The sequence below is a fragment of the Pseudorca crassidens genome, chromosome 9 (assembly GCF_039906515.1).
Source record: "Pseudorca crassidens isolate mPseCra1 chromosome 9, mPseCra1.hap1, whole genome shotgun sequence".
Lineage (NCBI taxonomy): Eukaryota > Metazoa > Chordata > Mammalia > Artiodactyla > Delphinidae > Pseudorca > Pseudorca crassidens.
In genome coordinates this window covers 96,259,293-96,278,674 of record NC_090304.1, presented here as the reverse complement: position 1 = coordinate 96,278,674, position 19,382 = coordinate 96,259,293, and the positions used below count along the sequence as shown (strand labels likewise).

At 45.4% G+C, this 19,382-nt stretch overlaps 2 protein-coding genes across 2 annotated transcripts in view; one reads left to right on the top strand and one right to left on the bottom strand.

Moving 5' to 3' along the window:
- The window catches only part of CBL (Cbl proto-oncogene), an 88,676-nt gene extending 78,360 nt beyond the window's left edge, over positions 1 to 10,316 (bottom strand). The window contains exon 1 of the mRNA XM_067751298.1: positions 9,999 to 10,316. Within this exon, the coding sequence (XP_067607399.1) occupies positions 9,999 to 10,193 (195 nt within the window). The 5' untranslated portion in view covers positions 10,194 to 10,316. The remainder of the gene's footprint in view (positions 1 to 9,998) is intronic.
- A 4,814-nt stretch (positions 10,317 to 15,130) lies between these two features.
- On the top strand, positions 15,131 to 19,372 carry DRC12 (dynein regulatory complex subunit 12 homolog). Its single transcript, XM_067751702.1, is given in 9 exon segments — positions 15,131 to 15,239; positions 15,286 to 15,332; positions 15,638 to 15,719; positions 16,141 to 16,206; positions 16,741 to 16,860; positions 17,360 to 17,456; positions 18,872 to 19,001; positions 19,269 to 19,308; positions 19,311 to 19,372. Coding segments are annotated over 9 exon segments (753 nt in total).
- The last annotated feature ends 10 nt before the right edge of the window (positions 19,373 to 19,382 follow it).

The following is a 19,382-nucleotide window of genomic DNA, read 5'->3' as shown; positions in this document are numbered from 1 at the left end:
CACATAAAATTTGATTACAGTTTTAAAAGAATCAGTTGCTCAAGAGAACAGGAGGTACAGCAGAAAGGACACCAGGGTAGGAGTCCAGAGACCTGGGTCTTAGTCTGGTGACTGACATTAACTGGCTATGTGACCCTGGGCAAGTTACTCATCTCTCTAGGTCTCTCTCCCTCTATAAATTAAGAGTTAGATCAATTAATTTCTTTTCTTAAAGCTTCAAGTTTTAGAAACTAATCAACTCAGAAATTTGAAGAGATTTAACAGTTTTACAAGTGTAACTACACAGTGAAGCTTTTAAATGAAAACTTATGACAGTTTTTCAAAGAGAAATCAGAAACCCATACTTTTTTTAAAAGAAACATATCATCACTAGATAATGGCTCCAAGAAAAAAAAGTCTTTTACTTCTAATTACTCTTCTCCATTACTGATTTATCAAAACCCATTCAGGGACCTGAACTGTAATTACTACCCAACACTTCTCAAATACCTCCCAACACTATTTATTTAAAGCACTATGTCACTTACAACTAATTACCAATCTCATTACTTTCATTTATCACATTAATTGCAGAAAAAAAAATACAGCCAGTACAATGTAGGAAATTAAATAACCGACATGCGCTAACAGCTTAACCATGCAGTTTTTATACAGGGATTCTGTTTTTAAAAGGAAAATATAATTCTCTTCTCAGACTTATCAGTGCAACTTCAAACCAATACTTAGCATGAACAAGAGATTAAATGACTTTAGCATCATTTTTGGATGTCAGACCCTAATTAAGGCACAACTGTGAATTAGGATATTGTGGAGTTCTCTGCTTGGTCTAGTCCCTCCCCAGTCCCAATCCTCTCTGGTCTCAAGGATTAAGTAAAGATTTGCCTAATGATTCCCACAGGGGGTTCCCTGATCCCTTTGAACACCTTCAGTTATATCACCAGTTTGCAAGTATGAGGACTGAGTCATCCTTAACTCCCTAGCACCCAGCAAAAAGTTCATGTTTAATGAAAGTGTGATGGTGGAAAAGGTGCCAACGTAATTTTCACCTAAAGTAACTAGGAATCAGCTACCATATTTAAATCAACAAACTAGACAAGGATTGTGGATGAAAGCAGACTTTTTGGAAGGCAATGTGCCAATATATACTTTTCAAACTTTAATGTATGATTCCTTTGACCCAGTACATTTCATTTCTAGAAGTTTATTCCAAAGAATGTTTAGCAAATGCATAATAGTCACTGCAGCATTGTTTCTAGTATTAAAAATCAGAAATAACCTAGAAGACTATCAATATGAATTTGTTAAATGAACATATATATCCATATTATAAAATCTTATACACCCCTTAAAAAAAGAATTCAGGACTTCCCTAGTGGCGCAGTGCTTAAGAATCCACCTGCCAGTGCAGGGGACATGGGTTCCAGCCCTGGTCTGGGAAGATCCCACATGCCGCAGAGCAACTGAGTCCGTGCGCCACAACTACTGAGCCTGCACTCTAGAGCCCGTGAGCCACAACTACTGAACCCGCGTGCCACAATTATTGAAGCCCACCTGCCTAGAGCCCATGCTCTGCAACAAGAGAAGCCACCGCAATGAGAAGCCCACGCACTGCAACGAAGAGTAGCCCCTGCTCACTGCAAATACAGAAAGCCCGCGCACAGCAACAAAGACCCAATGCAGCCATAAATAAATAAATAAACAAATTTATAAAAAATAATTATTCAGGGAGACCTACATGTAGTATTAACATGGATAATCTCCATAATGTAGCAAAAAAAATTTTTAATTCTAGAAGCGTTTTTGTTTAAAAATCCCACTTTTGCTTAAAAATGTGTAATTTTATAAGTATGTATTACTTTCCAAATTTAAGAACATAATAATTAACACCTTCTAGGGAGGGTGGGAGGGAGGGAGACGCAAGAGGGAAGAGATATGGGAACATATGTATATGTATAACTGATTCACTTTGTTATAAAGCAGAAACTAACACACCATTGTAAAGCAATTATACTCCAATAAAGATGTTAAAAAAAAAAAAGCAACTGTGGTATGGGGCCTTGCTACTTGTGTGATCCCTGTCAGCAACACAGAATCTCAGGCCCTACATCAGATCTACTCAGACTCTATGTTTTAACAAGATCCCCAGATGAACTGAATTCATGTTAAAGTCTGAGAGGCACTGGCTTATAAGAATCACTTAGAGAGACTTCCCTGGTGGCACAGTGGTTAAGAATCCACCTTCCAACGCAGGGGACACGGGTTCGGGCCCTGGTCCGGGGAGATCCCACATGCCGTGGAGCAACTAAGCCCGTGCGCCACAACTACTGAGGCTGCGCTCTAGAGCCCACGAGCCACAAGTACTGAGCCCGCGTGCCAGAACTACTGAAACCCGTGCGACTAGAGCCCATGCTCCGCAACAAGAGAAGCCACCACAATGAGAAGCCCCCGCACTGCAAAGAAGAGTAGCCCCGCTCGCCGCAACTAGAGAAAGCCCGCGTGCAGCAACGAAGACCCAATGTAGCCCAAAATAAATAAATAAATAATCTTTTAAAAAAATAATCACTTAGAGTCTGAACAGCAGTTCAAGATCCACATAAAAAAATAAAAGTATTAGTTGGGTGGTTTATGTTACTTAAACTCTCTGAATCTGTTTCTTTCTCATAAGACACATTATTTTGAAATTTCTGCTGTATCAGATGTGAAATTATAAACTGCTCAGCAATATAAGGAATTATTAGAACTTGGTTATCAGTCTTAGTGAGTAAATGCTAAAAAGGCAACAACTTGCTCAAGTCATAAATCTTTCAAGGGCAATGCTATCCATCCAGCCTTCTCGGAGCTGCTTAGAAAAAGGGACTGGAGGGATGGACCCCAAACAGTAGACACTGGTTACCTCTGGAGAGGGCAGTCATTTTGCGGTATGAGAGTAAATGGAGACCTTTACATTTTTGTTCTGCATATTTTATGGTTCATAAATTGTTTTTCACAAAGAGTGCTACACCTGTGTATTGCTATTCGAAGTAGCTCTAAGAAAGAAGGAGGCAGGAATTAGTATCCCATCCCCCTCAATGAAGTAGCAGTGAGTTGGCCTCATTTTAAGATTTCTTGTGGTTGATCCCAGAGCAAGAGGGAAGGTCAGTGGTGGCTGTAAGAAGGCACCCAAGGCAGAGGAGTCTGCTAAGCAAGACTCGCCACCCATCCCAAAAGTTGCAGAGGGGAGACCCAGGGTCATTGCTGATTTAGGAGTTTCTATGGCAGTGACATTCCATCTCCTAGGGCTTGAATCCCCAGTGGGTGTGTACCACCAATACCATCACTGCACCCCTTTCCCCTCCTCCTTTTGGAAGCTGCTGCAGGAAGGAACATTGTGGGGACAGAGCTGAGGCTGGCTTCCAGTGCTCCTGGTTGACTACTCCCACCTATTTCCTTCCAGCACAAAATGTGCTAATCATGAAAACATTTCACAATGACTTGCTTGTTATAATCCCCCTCTTCCAACAAACCTAACGATCAGAATTAATTCTAAGATCAGAATTAACAACTTCATTGGAAAATGTGATTGAAATTTAGACTCAGTTTTCAAACTAATGCTTAGTCCATTTTTCTTTTAATGCTCTAGGTTAGTTATTAGGGGGGTGATTTTCATAGTATAAACATTATCCGTATGTTTGACTATAACATGAACTCCACTGAAAGTGAAGACTTGGGGACCAATCTGCCCATGTGTATACAGCCAACAAACAACATATTAAAAACAGGTTGTACTACAGCAAGGGTCACCAAAAACTTCAACCAAAGCCATGAAATGAACAGGGCAGATTACGTTCTTCCCTGGCCTAACCCTACTTTTATTCCATATACCCTTCAAAATTTCTATCATGAATCACATGAAATGCTCAGTGAGCTCACATTTCATACGGAACTAGGGAGAATTTTACATCCCTTGGGGGAATTTTTAATAGGCATGAAAACAACACAACCTTTTTGTTTACAATGACTGTATATTACCCTTATAACCAAAAAAGGTAAAACTACTTTTAGTAAATGTTACTTTAATTCAACACTCAAAAAAAAAAAAAAAGATTCCCTACCTGATCCTCCTAATTAATCACATAGAAAATGTGGGAACATGTTTTGATCTCATTTTACTTTGTTAAAATGTTTGCACTTCATTCAGCACGTACTATGTGTTAGGCACAGGAACTGATGTTAAGACAGTCTTGGGACTTCCCTGGTGGCGCAGTGGTTAAGAATCCGCCTGCCAGTGCAGGGGACACATGTTCGAGCCCTGGTTCGGGAAGATCCCACATGCCACGGAGCAACTAAGCCCGTGCGCCACAACTACTGAGCCTGCGCTCTAGAGCCCACGAGCCACAACTGCTAAGTCCGCACGCCTAGAGCCCGTGCTCCGCAACAAAGAGAAGCCACCGCAATGAGAAGCCCGCACACCGCAACGAAGAGTAGCCCCCGCTTGCCACAACTAGAGAAAGCCAATGCACAGCAACGAAGAACCAGTGCAGCCAAAAATAAATTTTAAAAAAAGACAAAGCCTTGATCCTGAAGAGCTCTAGTGGAGGGAGAGACAGATGAAATAAAAAGTGGTAAATGCTATCACTTTTTTTTTTAATGAATCCCAATACCTTTATTTTTATTTATTTTATTATTTTTTTTATTTATTTGGCTGCACCAGGTCTTTGTTTCGGCATGCGGGATCTTTAGTTGTGGCATGCGAACTCTTAGTGGCAGCGTGTGGGATCTAGTTCCCTGACCAGGGATCGAACCCGGGCCCCCTGCATTGGGAGTGTGGGGTCTTAGCCACTGGACCACCAGGGAAGTCCCTACCTTTATTTTTAATCACAAATTCCTGGGTGACTAAAATTCCTAGAGTTAAAATTAAATTGGGAAGGGGCTGACTACCAGAAAATAAACACCTACTTTATTAATACAATAGCAACAGAAAGGGTTTCCAATTTTTAGAAGAAACATAACATGAACCAGCACCACCTGGTGGGTGTTACAAGATGAAATGCCCACATTTATTGTATTGAGAGCCCCCCCACCGCACTGCAGATGTTTCATCAAGGACAGCTGCCATCAGAGCTGAATGGCATGAATTAAGTGCAATGGGAGAATAACGTGTACAAACTTCCATGATAACCATGCAAAGTAACCAGTCCACATAATTTGAAGAGACACAAATCCTTAACTTAAAAGAAGAGATTTCTTTTAATGGTACTAGTTAAACACCACGTTAACATCATTCAAGAGAACATCTACTTTGCCTGAGTGTGTGAATGGCGGGTGTGAGAGTGTGTGTGTGTGCGTGTGTGAGAATTGCTGTTGTATACCTACACAGGTCACTTTCTGAAAAATGACTTTTGTTATCAAGACTTTGTTGTATACCTGAGAAGTCACTGTATGGAGGAAATAACTAAGCCTTAGGAGGTGGGTAACCCTGGATTCCAAGTCAAGCTCCCCTATTAACTAGGTTATATAACCTCTCTGAGGCTAAGTATGCATAAAATAGGGATGACACCGCCAAAGAACTACTGAAAGAAAGAAATAAGTTTAATGTAATTAAAAATGATTCCCACCCCCATACCTTTTCCTTTCAGAATTCCTTTGGGGCACACAAAGCAGTTTAACAAATATTTACAATGCACTTACTATTGTGTAAGGCCTTGTGACTGGACACTGCAGGAGATAAAGAGATTACAGTTGCTGTCCTCGTGGAGTTTACAATCTTCAGAGGTTAAGATAGAGAAGAAATATGTACATGATGTTTAAACTTAAGAGATCCCATATCACTTTGAACATAGTCACTTATCACTATAATGTAATCTCCTGGAATATAAGAATTTACACCTAGCACTACTATGCTCCTGATTTAGTGAGCGTGCAAGCATAGGAAGAAAGGTAAGAAGAGAGGGAGAAAAGAGTCCAATGAAATACACTGATTCATAAATTCTATTAAGTGCATCTTATTTCCAAAATACAGGAAGTTACTTAAGGTGCTTTTTTTTAGGGCAAGCAGGAGAAGGTAGGTAGCAGAAGGATTATCTTTTTACAATGCTTTTTTAAACCCATGCTTTAAAGGAAAGCATTTTTCCCATAAATTATAGTCCATTAAATAAATGAACACCTGGGCTTCCCTGGTGGCACAGTAGTTGAGTGTCCGCCTGCCGATGCAGGGGACACGGGTTCGTGCCCCAGTCCGGGAAGATCCCACATGCCGCGGAGCGGCTGGGCCCGTGAGCCATGGCCGCTGAGCCTGCGCGTCCGGAGCCTGTGCTCCGCAGCGGGAGAGGCCACAGCCGTGAGAGGCCCGCGTACCGTACGGAAAAAAAAAAAAAAAAAAAAAACACCTTAAGGTTTTACTAACATAAGCTAATTTAAAATAAAAACATAACATGGACCTAAAATACTGCCAGCATGATGCTCTGCTTCAGAGGTGGACAAACTATAGCCTGCAGCCTTTTTTGTACACCTGCAAGATAAGAATGGCTTTTACTTTTTTTTTTTTTTTTTGCGGTGCGCGGGCCTCTCACTGTTGTGGCCTCTCCCGTTGCGGAGCACAGGCTCCGGACGCGCAGGCTCAGCGGCCATGGCTCACGGGCCCAGCCGCTCCGCGGCATGTGGGATATTCCCGGACCGGGGCACGAACCCGTGTCCCCTACATCGGCAGGCGGACTCTCAACCACTGCGCCACCAGGGAAGCCCAGCTTTTACAGTTTTAAAGAGTTGTAAAAACAACAGGAAGAATATAGTGGGCTTCCGTGGTGGTGCAGTGGTTAAGAATCCTCCTGCCAATACAGGGGACCAGGGTTCGATCCCTGGTCCCACATGCCGCGGAGCAACTAAGCCCATGCACCACAACTACTGAGCCTGTGCTCTAGAGCCCATGAGCCACAACTACTGAGCCCGCGTGCCTACAGTCCGTGCTCCACAATGAGAGAAGCCACCGCAATGAGAAGCCCACGCATTGAAACAAAGAGTAGACCCTGCTCGCGGCAACTCGAGAAAGCCCGTGTGCAGCAATGAAAACCCAACACAGCCAAAAATAAATTAATAAAATAAATTTATTTTTTTAAAAAAAGAATATAGTACTGCATATGTGGCCAGCAATGCCTAAAGTATTTACTATCTGTCCTGTGACAGAAAGTTTGCCAACTCCCACTCTACTTCATAACGGAATTTTGAGTCTCTCACTAAATTAAATACCTTGATACTTCTACATTTACATTCAAGGCAATTTATATGACTGCTCTCTCCACTCCCCTGCCCTGCTGTCTCTTTACTTACTAGCCACTTTCTTCACATACAAGTATCCTCACAAATATTAATTACAATATACCGAGGTGGCAAAAAAAACCCCTAGAGGCTGACCACATCTTCTGTTTAATAGCAAGCATTCTAGCACAAGCATTTTTCCAAGAATGAGTTTAAGTTCTGCAATGGAATAGTAAATTGGGCCTATGTTGACCAGAACCCATGACTTATGCCAACTTCTCCATCCGTATACATCCAATATTGGAGAAGAGGAGACAGTTCCCAGGCCTAAACCAATAAACTGATTAATAATAGGCTGGGATAATATTCACCTCGCTTCAACGACAAGGTTAAAACAGATATGAGATGGTGACTTAGAGCTAAAGTCAATAAATGTGTGGGACATCTATAGATCTGACACTAAGTTCTTCTCCACTTATATCATATGGCATGAAGTCAAGAAGGGTTAGTGATACATTTAAGGCTTTCAACAATACAGTGAAAAAAGAGAACATCTATGCTCTAAACAGCAAGAGTAAAAGAGACGGTGCAATCTAACAACACTACAGAATTAGTCAGAAAATCTAGAAAGCAGTATGAACCTACTGGACTAATACATCAGAAAGAACTACTTTCATTTCAGCACAACCAGTAATATGTGATATGGGGCAAAAAGTACTAAAAATCATTTTCCAAAACAAGCAACACAAGAATAAAATATTCCTTTCCCAACGCTAGAATGGAAAAGCTAGAAGCCTACTTTCCTTGAAACTACCGAAACCTGAAAAGCATTGACTCAAAACTGAGAGGTCTTTATACTTCCCAAATAATTAAACATTCTGCAGAAGAAATCATAATTCAATACACACTCTTTAAAGAGATGAATGAGAAAGACTTAAGGGGAAATCTTATTTTAAGGACTACGTTACATAGACTCAAAAGTTTGATTAAAAGTTTATTATTTTTAAGGAGAGGTCTCTAATCAATATGATTTTGATACATCGCATGTTGATACAATGAGAAACTAATTAGAAATGCAAATGTTTTTTCATTCCAGTAGAAACTTTTTAAGTCATTAACTCTAAATCCCTAAAATGCAAACCTACAATCTTCGGCTTTTGAATATATTCCATATATATTTTCAAGGCGTCAATGCATTTAAAACTTCCTTTATGCCTAACTTTCTTTAATGGTTTTATTACAATTTCTAATAATGAAATTAGCATTATAACACCAATATAATCAACATACAAATACTTGTTTATTAATTACCATACCAATTACTTAACATGAGAAAAACCAGCAGTGAAAAAGTAGCTTCTGAAACCACTGGTATGCACTACAGGAGTGCTAACTCATACACGGGACTTATTAAGAATTTATATAGAACATTTATATTTGCCAAGTGCTTCACAGTCACTTTTATTAGCTGTTTCTAGTGCAAAACAATCCATGAAGAACTTTACTGAAGAGGAACCTAGGCCCAGAGAGGCACCAAAGAAAAACAATTTTACTCTGGAGGAAATAACACCATTCTCTTACAATCTATGCCTGATCCTTCTAATAATCACCTTTCATCTGCAGAATGAATTTTGCAAAAATAAGTTATTAATAAATGTGAAAAATAGCAAGGAAATATTGAATTCTCTGGAGCAAACCGTTAGACTGTTTAAACACTTTTAAATACTTGGGACTAACTACTATGTTTCACTATACAGACACAACTATAAGGAAGTAAAATTCTCTCAAATGCCAAACTTAAAGTGGGGTTATTTTTCACACTTGCTTAAAAAAAAAAGGAAAAAAAAAGTAACCAAAGCAGCTCATCTAACAAGTTTAAAGTCAGGTTCCATAATAAGGAGTCAGGTTCTATTACCAAAAAAAGTAGAACCCAACGAAAAGCAGTGTGTGTGTAAGGAGGAAGTTCTGGAAGAAGTCAGAATCTGCTGCCTAACCCGCTCAGTCAACATATCTCTCCTAAAATAATGGTTATGACCAGAACTTGTGGTTTAATCAGTGCATATCTATCTCAGCACCAGCAATGGATCCCATTCAATGTTTTGGAGGAGAAAAACTTGAGCCAGCGCTAGATGTGGAGGAAAGTTCCTTCCGTGGCTCATTTAAACACCCCCCATTTATTTTCTCTTGGTGTTGCATCTTAATGAGAAGAAAAAAACAGAAACAAAAACTATACGCTCACCTAGAGCGCAGTTTGCCTGCGGAGTTGTCAGGACCCCAGGTCTCTCAACCAGAGCCCGTAAACCTAATTCCCTAGTCAGAGCTCATCCAGCTAACAGTCCCAGCCGGTAAATCAAGCGCTCTTCCTCACCCCCTCCCTCCTATTTCCCGGGGCCAATTCCGTGACCCACATCCCTACACCCTACACAGAGCCGCAAACTCTGCACCCCCATTATACTTCCTCCCTGGTGGCTCCCCAGTTACCCTTCACCCCAGCCGCCACCCCATCTTTGTCTCGCAACCCCAAACACACATCTCAACGTTCCCTCACTCCCAACCGCAGCCCTTCCCCCACCGCCGACCCCCATCCTCCAGGTCTCCTCCCCACCCCCATATTCCCCACCCCTGCGCCCCGTCACCCCAGCTCCTCGCCTCCCCAGCCTCGCATGACCCGTCCCCTCCCCCAGCTTCCTCTGTCCCTTCCTTCCCGTCCCTCGGCCCCTCCGCCCACGCCCACCCCTGCTCCCGCGGGTCCTCTGCAGGCCTTTCACCTTGTCCATGAGCTTCCAGCACTTCTCCACCATCTTCTTGTCCACGGTCCCCGGAGGGTGGGGGCTGAGGTGGTGGTGGTGGTGGTGGTGCGGCTGGAAGGCGTCCTTCATGAGCCCGATCAGGCCTCCCGAGCCCGAACCCCCGGAGCCGCCGCCGCCCCCGGCCCCAGAGCTCTTTTTCACATTGCCGGCCATAGCCCGGGGAGGGTTAGGGGCCCAGCCGCGTCCGCCGGCTCCGCTTGGCTGCAAGTGAGGGAAAGAAGGAGGGCGTGAAGGAGGGGCCTCTCCCGGCCGCCGCCGTCACAGCCGCCGGCCGTCCGGGCGGAGGGAGGGGCGGTCGCGGGGAGGGGAGTGGGCGGCACCGGGAGCGTGGGTCCGCGCGGGCGCGCCCCTTCAGAGAGCGCGAGCCCGGGGGAGGGAGGAGCGCGCGGAGCCGGCGGCCGCGTCGGGACTAGGGAGCGACCCCTCCTGCGCCACCCCTTTCCGAGCCACAGCTCCCGGAAAGCTGCGGCCAAGTTTCCGCGCCGTCTCCCCCGCCCCTACCGCGAGGTGTGGGGACGCAGCCCAGGCAGAACCTTCGCGCTGCGCCCCCTGCTGGAGGAGCGGGGAAAGGGCGGGGCGGGGTCTAACGTGGAGCCTGCGCACTAGGCAGAAGCCGAGCCCTCCGTGTTCCTTGTGGGTTGTGGGATGACCCTCCTGGAGGCGGTCATTGGGCTATTTAAATTAAGAGAGGTGGCCATAGAAAGAATCTGAACTTCAAGTCTTTACCCCACACCTGAAAAATGAGGAAATTGAACTTAAAGCTGTTTGCTTAACACTGTGGGAGAAAAAGGGAAATTTTTCCCCACTCCTTAGTGTTTTAAACTAGTTAAGTCAGGACCAAGGACAGGAATGTGAATGCTGCAGATTGTTGCATCCTGATTAGACCCCAGAAAGGCTTGAGACACTTAGGCCTCGAGCTCTTCTTCCAGGCCCTTTGACCCTTCTGAAAACAAAACACTTACCCCTTTTTTTGCTTTGAACACAGTTCCTTTTCTGGAAATTGAATATGTACCTAAGATTCCCCTGCGCAGCACACTGCACCACAGGTGGGCACTGCCAGCATCAAGCCCTGACCACGGAAACCTTGAGCTTCAAGCCCTGGCCTGAGGAGTCCTCGCTCCTCCCAGGGAACAGTAATGCGGTTCCCAGTCACTTCCACTTTTCTAGTCTCAAAGTTCCTTTGAAAACTTTGAAAAAAAGAACCTCTCTCCCAAAGAAGGAAGTGCCCTGCCCCAATTTGCTAATTCTGAGCCTCCGCTTTGGGAGTATGCAGGCCCTGGTGTCTCAATAAGTACTCACTTCCTCCTTAGATTCCCCACCTAGCTCTTCTACAAAGCTCTTGACTGATTAGGGAATTAAGCTTATCAAACAATCCTGTAAGAGGGGAAAAAATATCCTTGTCTGTAATTCAATGGCCTGTATCTAAGATTGATTGCAGAGTCAAAATTATTATTTCCTATCAGTAGAATTTCCATTAGTCAATTCCTACCTAGAAAGAGTTAAAATGTCTAAAGAAAACATATAGGCAAAGCTCTTAGATAATTGTCAAAACTTCCCATCCCTAGTGCATCCACCCTTAGTCGCAGGCTCTCCTTCCCTCTCCCTTGGTCTATTGAAACCTTTTCCTCACTGATTTCCCTGCCACCTCCAATCCATGCTGCCACCAGACCAGTGTTCCTAACGTATAGGTCTGACAGCATAAAACAAAACAAAACAAAACAAAACACTTTAAACACTCCCCATTGCCTCCTGAATGAAATTAACAGTTATGATCTAACTCCAAACTACCTTGCAGTTTTGTCCTACTCCAGTACATATATCCCATGCTGGGTGACTCACCAACTCACAAAATACCACAATTCTTTCTTTTTTCATCACTATTACTCAGAGCATTCCCTCTGCCTAAAGAGTGCTACTAAAGTCCAATCCATTTTTTTATACTCAACTCAAATATTGTCCTCCTTTCCAGACAGTCCTCCTCTAAATTTCCATAACCATCTATTTCTCACCTGCCACACATTAATTTATGCTATATTGTCTTATCGACTTTGGTCTTCCACAGTACCTAGCACACTATAGACATGCAAGGGTACTTTTTCCCCTCGTAGTCAAATCCTAGATTTTATGGAATATAGGTTAAGAAATTAACCCTTGGAGCTGTGTATGAGCTTGTAGGTCATCTTCACAATGTACATCATCATTGTACATCTCTGGCTTGGTTTAAGGCTTCCAATTTGCATTATGTTCAGTATGGTCTGTATAGAATGGAATTGTAAAATTTGCACTCTTTTTCTGCTGTAGTAAGCCATATTTCTTTTTTATTTATTTATCTATTTATTTATTTTTGGCTGCGTTGGGTCTTTGTTGTTGCGCACGGACTTTAGATGGGGCGAGCAGGTGCTACTCTTCGTCATGGTGTGCGGGCTTCTCATTGTGGTGGCTTCTCTTGTTGCGGAGCACGGGCTCTAGGCACGTGGACTTCAGTAGTTATGGCACGTGGGCTCAGTAGTTGTGACTCGCGGGCACTAGAGCACAGGCTCAGTAGTTGTGGCGCACGGGCTTAGTTGCTCTGCGGCATGTGGGATCTTCCTGGCCAGGGCCTGAACCCGTGTCCCCTGCTTTGGAAGGCAGATTCTTAACCACTGCGCCACCAGGGAAGTCCCATATTTCTTTTAATATATGATGACCTATATTTGTCTCACATTTGAATGAAGTAGAGAGGGTGACGCTTCTCTCCTCTGTATCTCTTTAGAACCCCCAGAAGGGATCCTATTCAAAGGAAGACAGAGTTGTGCTGAAATGATCGTTCCTGTTTTCACTTATGAACTGAGGTTAATGAAGAAAGAAAGATTGGCCTTTCTTTCACAATTTTCACTTGGCTTGTTTTCATAATGTGCTGGAGGTTGAATTGTTGATCACAATGTCATTCTCATTCCTGGATTATTCTACAGCTGGCTCAGTTTGTATCACATCATGTGACCTGTGGCAATTTTCTTATTCCATTTCACCTTCGCCCCAAACCACATCCTCTCTGCACCTGAAAGTCGGTTGACTGAAGATATTTGAAAAGTAAATGCTTTTCTGAGACACGATATGTTGTTTATACTCTGTAATTTCTGTCCTCAATACAACAGAGACACTAATTATTCTACTCAAAAGTCCTCAAACAGGCTTCTGGATGAAGGGAAGGACCAGGACAGGAACCTCTACTGCATTCCTACTCAGGGAGAGAGGGTTCTGGGGGGAGGGGGGGAATAAATGAAAAACATGCTTCAAGATTAGAAGAAAAATCTCCGATTTGGGAGATGTGCCCAAGGTTATCTGACACTGAGGTACAGGAACAGTAAGCAACGGGAAGGACAAGGCCGCTTCTTCTCTTTACTCTGTAAAATGTCCCCGGGGTCAGAGAGGTACCCTGCAGCCACGAAGGTGACAAATAAATATCATCAGCCTCTGCCTGAATCTGCCTGCTCCCTAGAGGAAGGATTTTTTCCCCCAGATCTCATGGCTATTTCTTCAGATCTGTTCCTGACAATAGGCAATTGACCAAAAATGACCAAAAAATGTTGAGGAAGACAGAGATAGAAATATCTAAAGAAAGAGTCTGCAGTTCCCTTAATCCGCAAGGGGAAAAGCCCTGAAGTTTCTGCTGTTTTCATTCTAGCCAGTATGGTGTCCAGAGATCCCAGTGACAGACAGACAACAAGGCTCCCAATAGCACAGGGCTGGAGAGAGGGGGTGGGGGACGAGGGCTGCTGACCAGGGCAAACCACTCGTCATTGTCCCTTCCCCAGATTTATTTTTCCAACTCTTCATGACTCTAGCAAGAAGCATCCCTAAGTGGGGGGCAACCCCCCAACACTGCTCAGTAAATAATTTAAATAGAAAAACGCAGGAGGGCTTCCCTGGTGGCGCAGTGGTTGGGAGTCCGCCTGCCAATGCAGGGGACACGGGTTCGTGTCCCGGTCCGGGAAGATCCCACATGCCGCGGAGCGGCTGGGCCCGTGAGCCATGGCCGCTGAGCCTGCGCGTCCGGAGCCTGTGCTCCGCAGCAGCGGGAGAAGCCACAACAGTGAGAGGCCCGCGTACCGGGAAAAAAAAAAGAAAAAAAGAAAAAAAAAAAAGAAAGAAAAACGCAGGAGAGTCAGTAGAGGGTCAAGTAAGTCCACTAGAGGGAGCCCCAACCAACTCAGTACTGCAGAGAGCCAAGCAAGGTATTTTCTCAGCACCTGTCTGAAAGTCAACCACAGACAGGAATACGGGAAAAGAAGCAATACATTAAGTCACAATGAGAGAAGATAGTCCTGTAAATACCCAGGGGAAATCCAGGCCTTTCAAGACTTACAAAATCAAAGATTTCTTTTTTATTTTTTGACCGCACGCTGTGGCTTGCAGGATCTTATTTCCCCAACCAGGGATCGAACCTGTGCCCCTTGCAGTGGAAGCGCAGAGTCTTAACCACTGGACAGCCAGGGAATTCCCCAAAATCAAATATTTCAAGACCAGGAAACTGAGGCTGAGCAAGTTTAAATGGCTTGCTCAAGTTTACATATCCGGACGGAGGGGATAAGAACTCACAGCTCCTATCTCTAACCAGTGCCCTTTCTTCTCATTTGCATCTCTCTATGTCAACACCCTGGGGTCCTGGGTCTACCTCTCCTCTGCGTCTTATTTCTCTGAAAGGGGAAACTCTCTCAACCACCTTCTTCTGCACTTCTTTCCTTCATACACCACAGAGTGCCTTCCTGAAGGGGAGCTTCAGTTTTAAACCTAATAATGTCATTTTGCTGATGAGACCTTGGGATGTGTAAATTGCCCAAAATGGCTACTGTCAGTCCTTTTCCTCTGTATCAGCACAACAGCATTATTTCAGATGTGTAAATCTGTAATTTGTAAGTCTCCAAATTGCAGGCTGTGCTACAGAGAAGTGAATCATAGATGATCGGCTCCAAAGCCCTTTCTCCTCAAACTACACTTAGGATTTGGGGATAAGGAGAGTATTGGCCCTCTGAGACCTTGGTATTTTAAGCTTTGTATTTAGTCCCTTCTACCTTCCTATGAACATCATGTTTCCCAGTTGCCCGGACAACATGCAGCCTCCAGAAACCCAACCTTCCAGTTCTCAGTCCCGCCCCGGACAGAAATTTGCCACTCTGGATTGGTTCCCAGAACCCAGTCTCCTCCTCTGGCTCCTAGATCGTTGGGCCTTTTCTCTGCCCCTCCTCGTGAGTGGGTCACACCACAGGGAGAAACGACAGACGCGAGAGGGTCTTGCAGAAAGGAAGAGGCAGGGTAAGTAAGGATGATGGGAAGAGGGAAGGGACCAGGTACTGAGCTTTGTTTTCTCTGAAAGAGGATTGAGAGGAATGATTTCTGTACTTAGAACCTGACCGATAGAGAGAAACAACTCCATCCTTCCCAGTGGCCTCAGCCTTGCCTAAGTTTCCAAGGAAACCAAGAACAGAAGCTTCTGAAAAGTATAAGAGACAGAGTTGGAGACTAGGACACTAATTCTCCTGAGACTCCTGGTTCAGTCTAGGGGTCAGGTAAGCATCTCCATTGTCCAGACCTAAATACGAATCCCCTCTCTCCCCCAGGACAGCAAGGAAATACGACCTAAGACCAAAGAAAAAGGGACAAAACCTGGGACACAGAAGAAGAAAAGGAATGCAGCTGTTGGTGAGTCAGGCTGGGTGGAGGTGGGTGCCCCCTGCTTCTCCACGTTCTGGCTCAGAGACCGAGCAGAGGTCCTCCAGAGAGAATTCAGCCCTCTGCCCGATAAGACGGAGCTGTCTTGACCCTCCTCCTTCATATCTGCATCCAGATTCCATGGAGCTGGGGAAGTGGGGAAATCAGCACCCATGCCCATCTGAGCCCCTCTGGCTCTGTGCCTTCCTTATGTACTCATTACACATCTTTTGAGTACCTGCTATGTGCTGGGCAGTGAACTCATTAGACTTTGCCATCAGAGATCCCTCATTTAGTGGTCCTGAGATCTCCTGCAAAAAAAAAAAAGTCCAGGGTGTGGGATGAGGATGGGAGGGGAGTAGGTAAGGCTGAGATCCTGACAAGCTGAGGCTCTGCCATCTTGCCAGGGCAGATGTGGAGACTGAATCCATACACAGGCTGGCACTGCTGGAAAAGGAGATGTTCCAAGACCACTTGGGTAAGAAGAGTGGAAGTTCTGGGGGCAACAGAGGTGGGACAATGGGCATTTCTGTATCCCTGGGAGCTTGAAGGGTTGGAGCTATGGTAAAGAGCTGAGCTGATCTCTAACCATCCCCTAGTGGAAAAAGATTGTCAAGAGTTAGGGTTGTGAGGAAACGGTGGGCAGTAAGGGCTGATAAAGGCAGCCATATTTTTCTTAATTTTTTGTCCGCACCACGCGGAATGAGGGTTCCCCGACCAGGGATCGAACCCTCACCCCCTGCAGTAGAAGCATGGAGTCCCAATCGCTGGGCTGCCGGGGAAGTCCCAAGGCTGCTATTTTTCATAGCCAGAACACAGAGGGAGTTTGTGGTTCTTAGTAACGAAGAGCCTGTAGGATTCTAGGGGGGAAAAATACAAACACCAGAATGACAATGAGAGACTGGCAGCCTGCTGCCAGGTTTCCAAAGGTGGGCAGAGTCCCTCAAGGCCATCAGGGCTGATTTAGTGGGGTCCCCAGCCAGTCCTGAGGGCTGCTCTGGGACTTTCACAGCTCTGTGGAGGGATGAGGCCTGCCAAGACAAGGCTTCTGAAGACAAGCTGAAGCTGAGGATACAAGAACTGGAGGCTGAACTGGAGGGGGCCTGGAGTGAAGGGAAGGCCATATATGCAGGTGTGCAGTTGATTAAGCAGGTGGGCAGGAGACAGGGGCCTGGAAGAGAACACCCAAGAGGGCCAGAGGTTGCTGGGTAGGGAGACAAGGAGGACTCGCATCTGCCATGCCTAGTCTCAGCCTTCCCAGCACACACAAGAATCCTGAAGGAACCAAACAAAGGCCTCTGGGATCTTGGGCAGGGACCTTCCATGATGGCCCATGCCACACGCTTGATGCTGTGTGGGTTACAATACGCAGCCACAGCCTTTATCTCATTCTTCCTGTGGGACTGAGTGGAGAGAAGGGCCTGAATCCCCATCCTGAGTGGCAGGGGGAAGGGGACCTTGTTTCCTAGCTCCCTCCCCAGCTTCTCAGAATCACCACAAGAAGAACCAAAAGGCCTTTATGTATCTGCCCCACTGGACCAAGCAGAGCCCTCCCTACTCACAACTTCCCATCCTTTCTCCATCCCTCTGTCCCCACCTGGGTCCCTGGCCACCCACCATCCCCACCACAGACATGAGTCGTCAGTGCTGCACCCTGCAGGAGGTGATGGAGCCCCACAGCAGGCAGCTGGAGGAGGAAGTGAGGGGCCTTCGGGCGCAGTTAGATCAGCTTCCCCACCCTCGAAGCCCTTTCTCTCGGAGGATCACTGCTGCTGCCCAGACTGAAGAGGTGGATTTAGGATGTTTCTTCTCTAGAAGACTGCAATCTAAGCTCTCATATTGCTTTCCCCACCGACCTTCCCACCATTGAGAATCGCAGCAGACGGTTCAGGACAGCAAAAAAAAAAAAATCTTAAGCTATAAGAAGAAGACCTTAGTCTTCCCTGGTGGCGCAGTGGTTGAGAATCTGCCTGCTAGCGCGGGGGATGTGGGTTTGAGCCCTGGCCTGGGAGGATCCCACATGCTGCGGAGCCACTAGGCCCGTGAGCCACAACTACTGAGCCTGCGCGTCTGGAGCCTGTGCTCCGCAGCAAGAGAGGCCACGATAGTGAGAGGCCCGCGCACCGCGGTGTAGAGTGGCCCCCACTTGCCACTAGAGAAAAAGCCCTCGCACAGAAATGAAGACCCAACACAGCCATAAATAAATAAATTAATTAATTAATTAAAAAAAAAAAAAAAGAAGAAGAAGAAGACCTAAGTCTCTCACCCCATTTCCCTCTGTCAGTGGTGTCTCCAAATCCAGTTCTCACTCCCCACCGCCTCCATGTCTCCCATAAGCAAAACATATTCCCGCTCAGTTTGGCTGATTTTTATATGAAACCAAGCTTAAATGAAACTGTTTAACTACTTATTTCCTTATCTTCAAGGCCTAATGCATGGTAGGTCCTAAATAACTATTTGCTAATAAATGAGAGAGCTTCTAAATAAGCATATACGTGTGTGTGTGTGTGTGTGTGTGTGTGTGTGTGTGTGTGTGTGTGTGTGTGTGTGTATAAGCTTTTGTTCTCTTCCATCTTGGTAACAGGATAGAGTTGAAAAGTTTTAGCATGGTGCACAGATTTTCCACAATTTTGGCCTCAAATTTTCTTATCCTAAAATAGCTTTATTTTAGCTATAGATATCCAAGAGCTGCTTATCTGCCATGCAGGCCCTGAGCCCCTTTCCTAATCTTTGCCTTATCTCACATTTAAATGCAGTCAGCATTTATGAAGCACTTCCTGCCTACTTGGTGCTTTCCCATACATTATCACATTTAACTCTCACAACAAGCCTGTGAAGTATGGGTCATTTTCTCTATAAAGATGAAGAAACTGAGTCTCAGAGAGAGAGATGTCAGACATTACACAAGTAGTAAATGACAACCAGATTTGGGACTCAGATCTCTTGTCCCAAGCCCACTCTCTCTACTCTACCTGAATGGTATATTTCAGCTCTTTATAGGAACTATGGGAAAGTTGATGGCTCTGGGGAAGTCTGGAATGATCCCACTCAAGTTCTGCTCTTTGGGTCCCTTTGGAGACTCTGTTCAAGGGTAGAGTGTCACCGTCCTGTCCTCTTTCATCCTTCTGCCCCCGTCCCCAGAGATGTGCCAAAGGGAGGCTGAGGGCTACACGGAGAGAGGCCTTGCAGGCCCTTGGAGAGTGGGACCGAACTCTGGCTCAGCTTCGGGCCCACGTGGCAGACATGGAGGCCAAATACGAGGAAATCTTACATGTAAGCCCTACCCTCTGAAGGCCAGCCATCCCAGTGCCCAGCACCCCCCCAAAAATCCCAGCTAATGTGACAATGACAGGCCAGGGGGAAGGAAAAGAAGCATCTCCCCGTAGGGAACTCTGCTCTATCCTCAGGGGATACAGCCATGCCTACCCACTAAGAATAAGAGCTTTGAGAAAACACTGTCCAGGAAAGCTTACAGACCAACCTGGGACACCCCTCAGCCAGCCCTCTCCCTTCCTGAGATCTGAAGCTTGGTGTCTGCAGGACAGCCTGGACTGGCTCTCAGCCAAACTGAGAGCCGTCGAGCCGTCCACGCCCGGCACAAGGGGCAGCTCCGCCAGTTTGGACTCAACCCCCTGGATCTTTGACTGTGAGCCT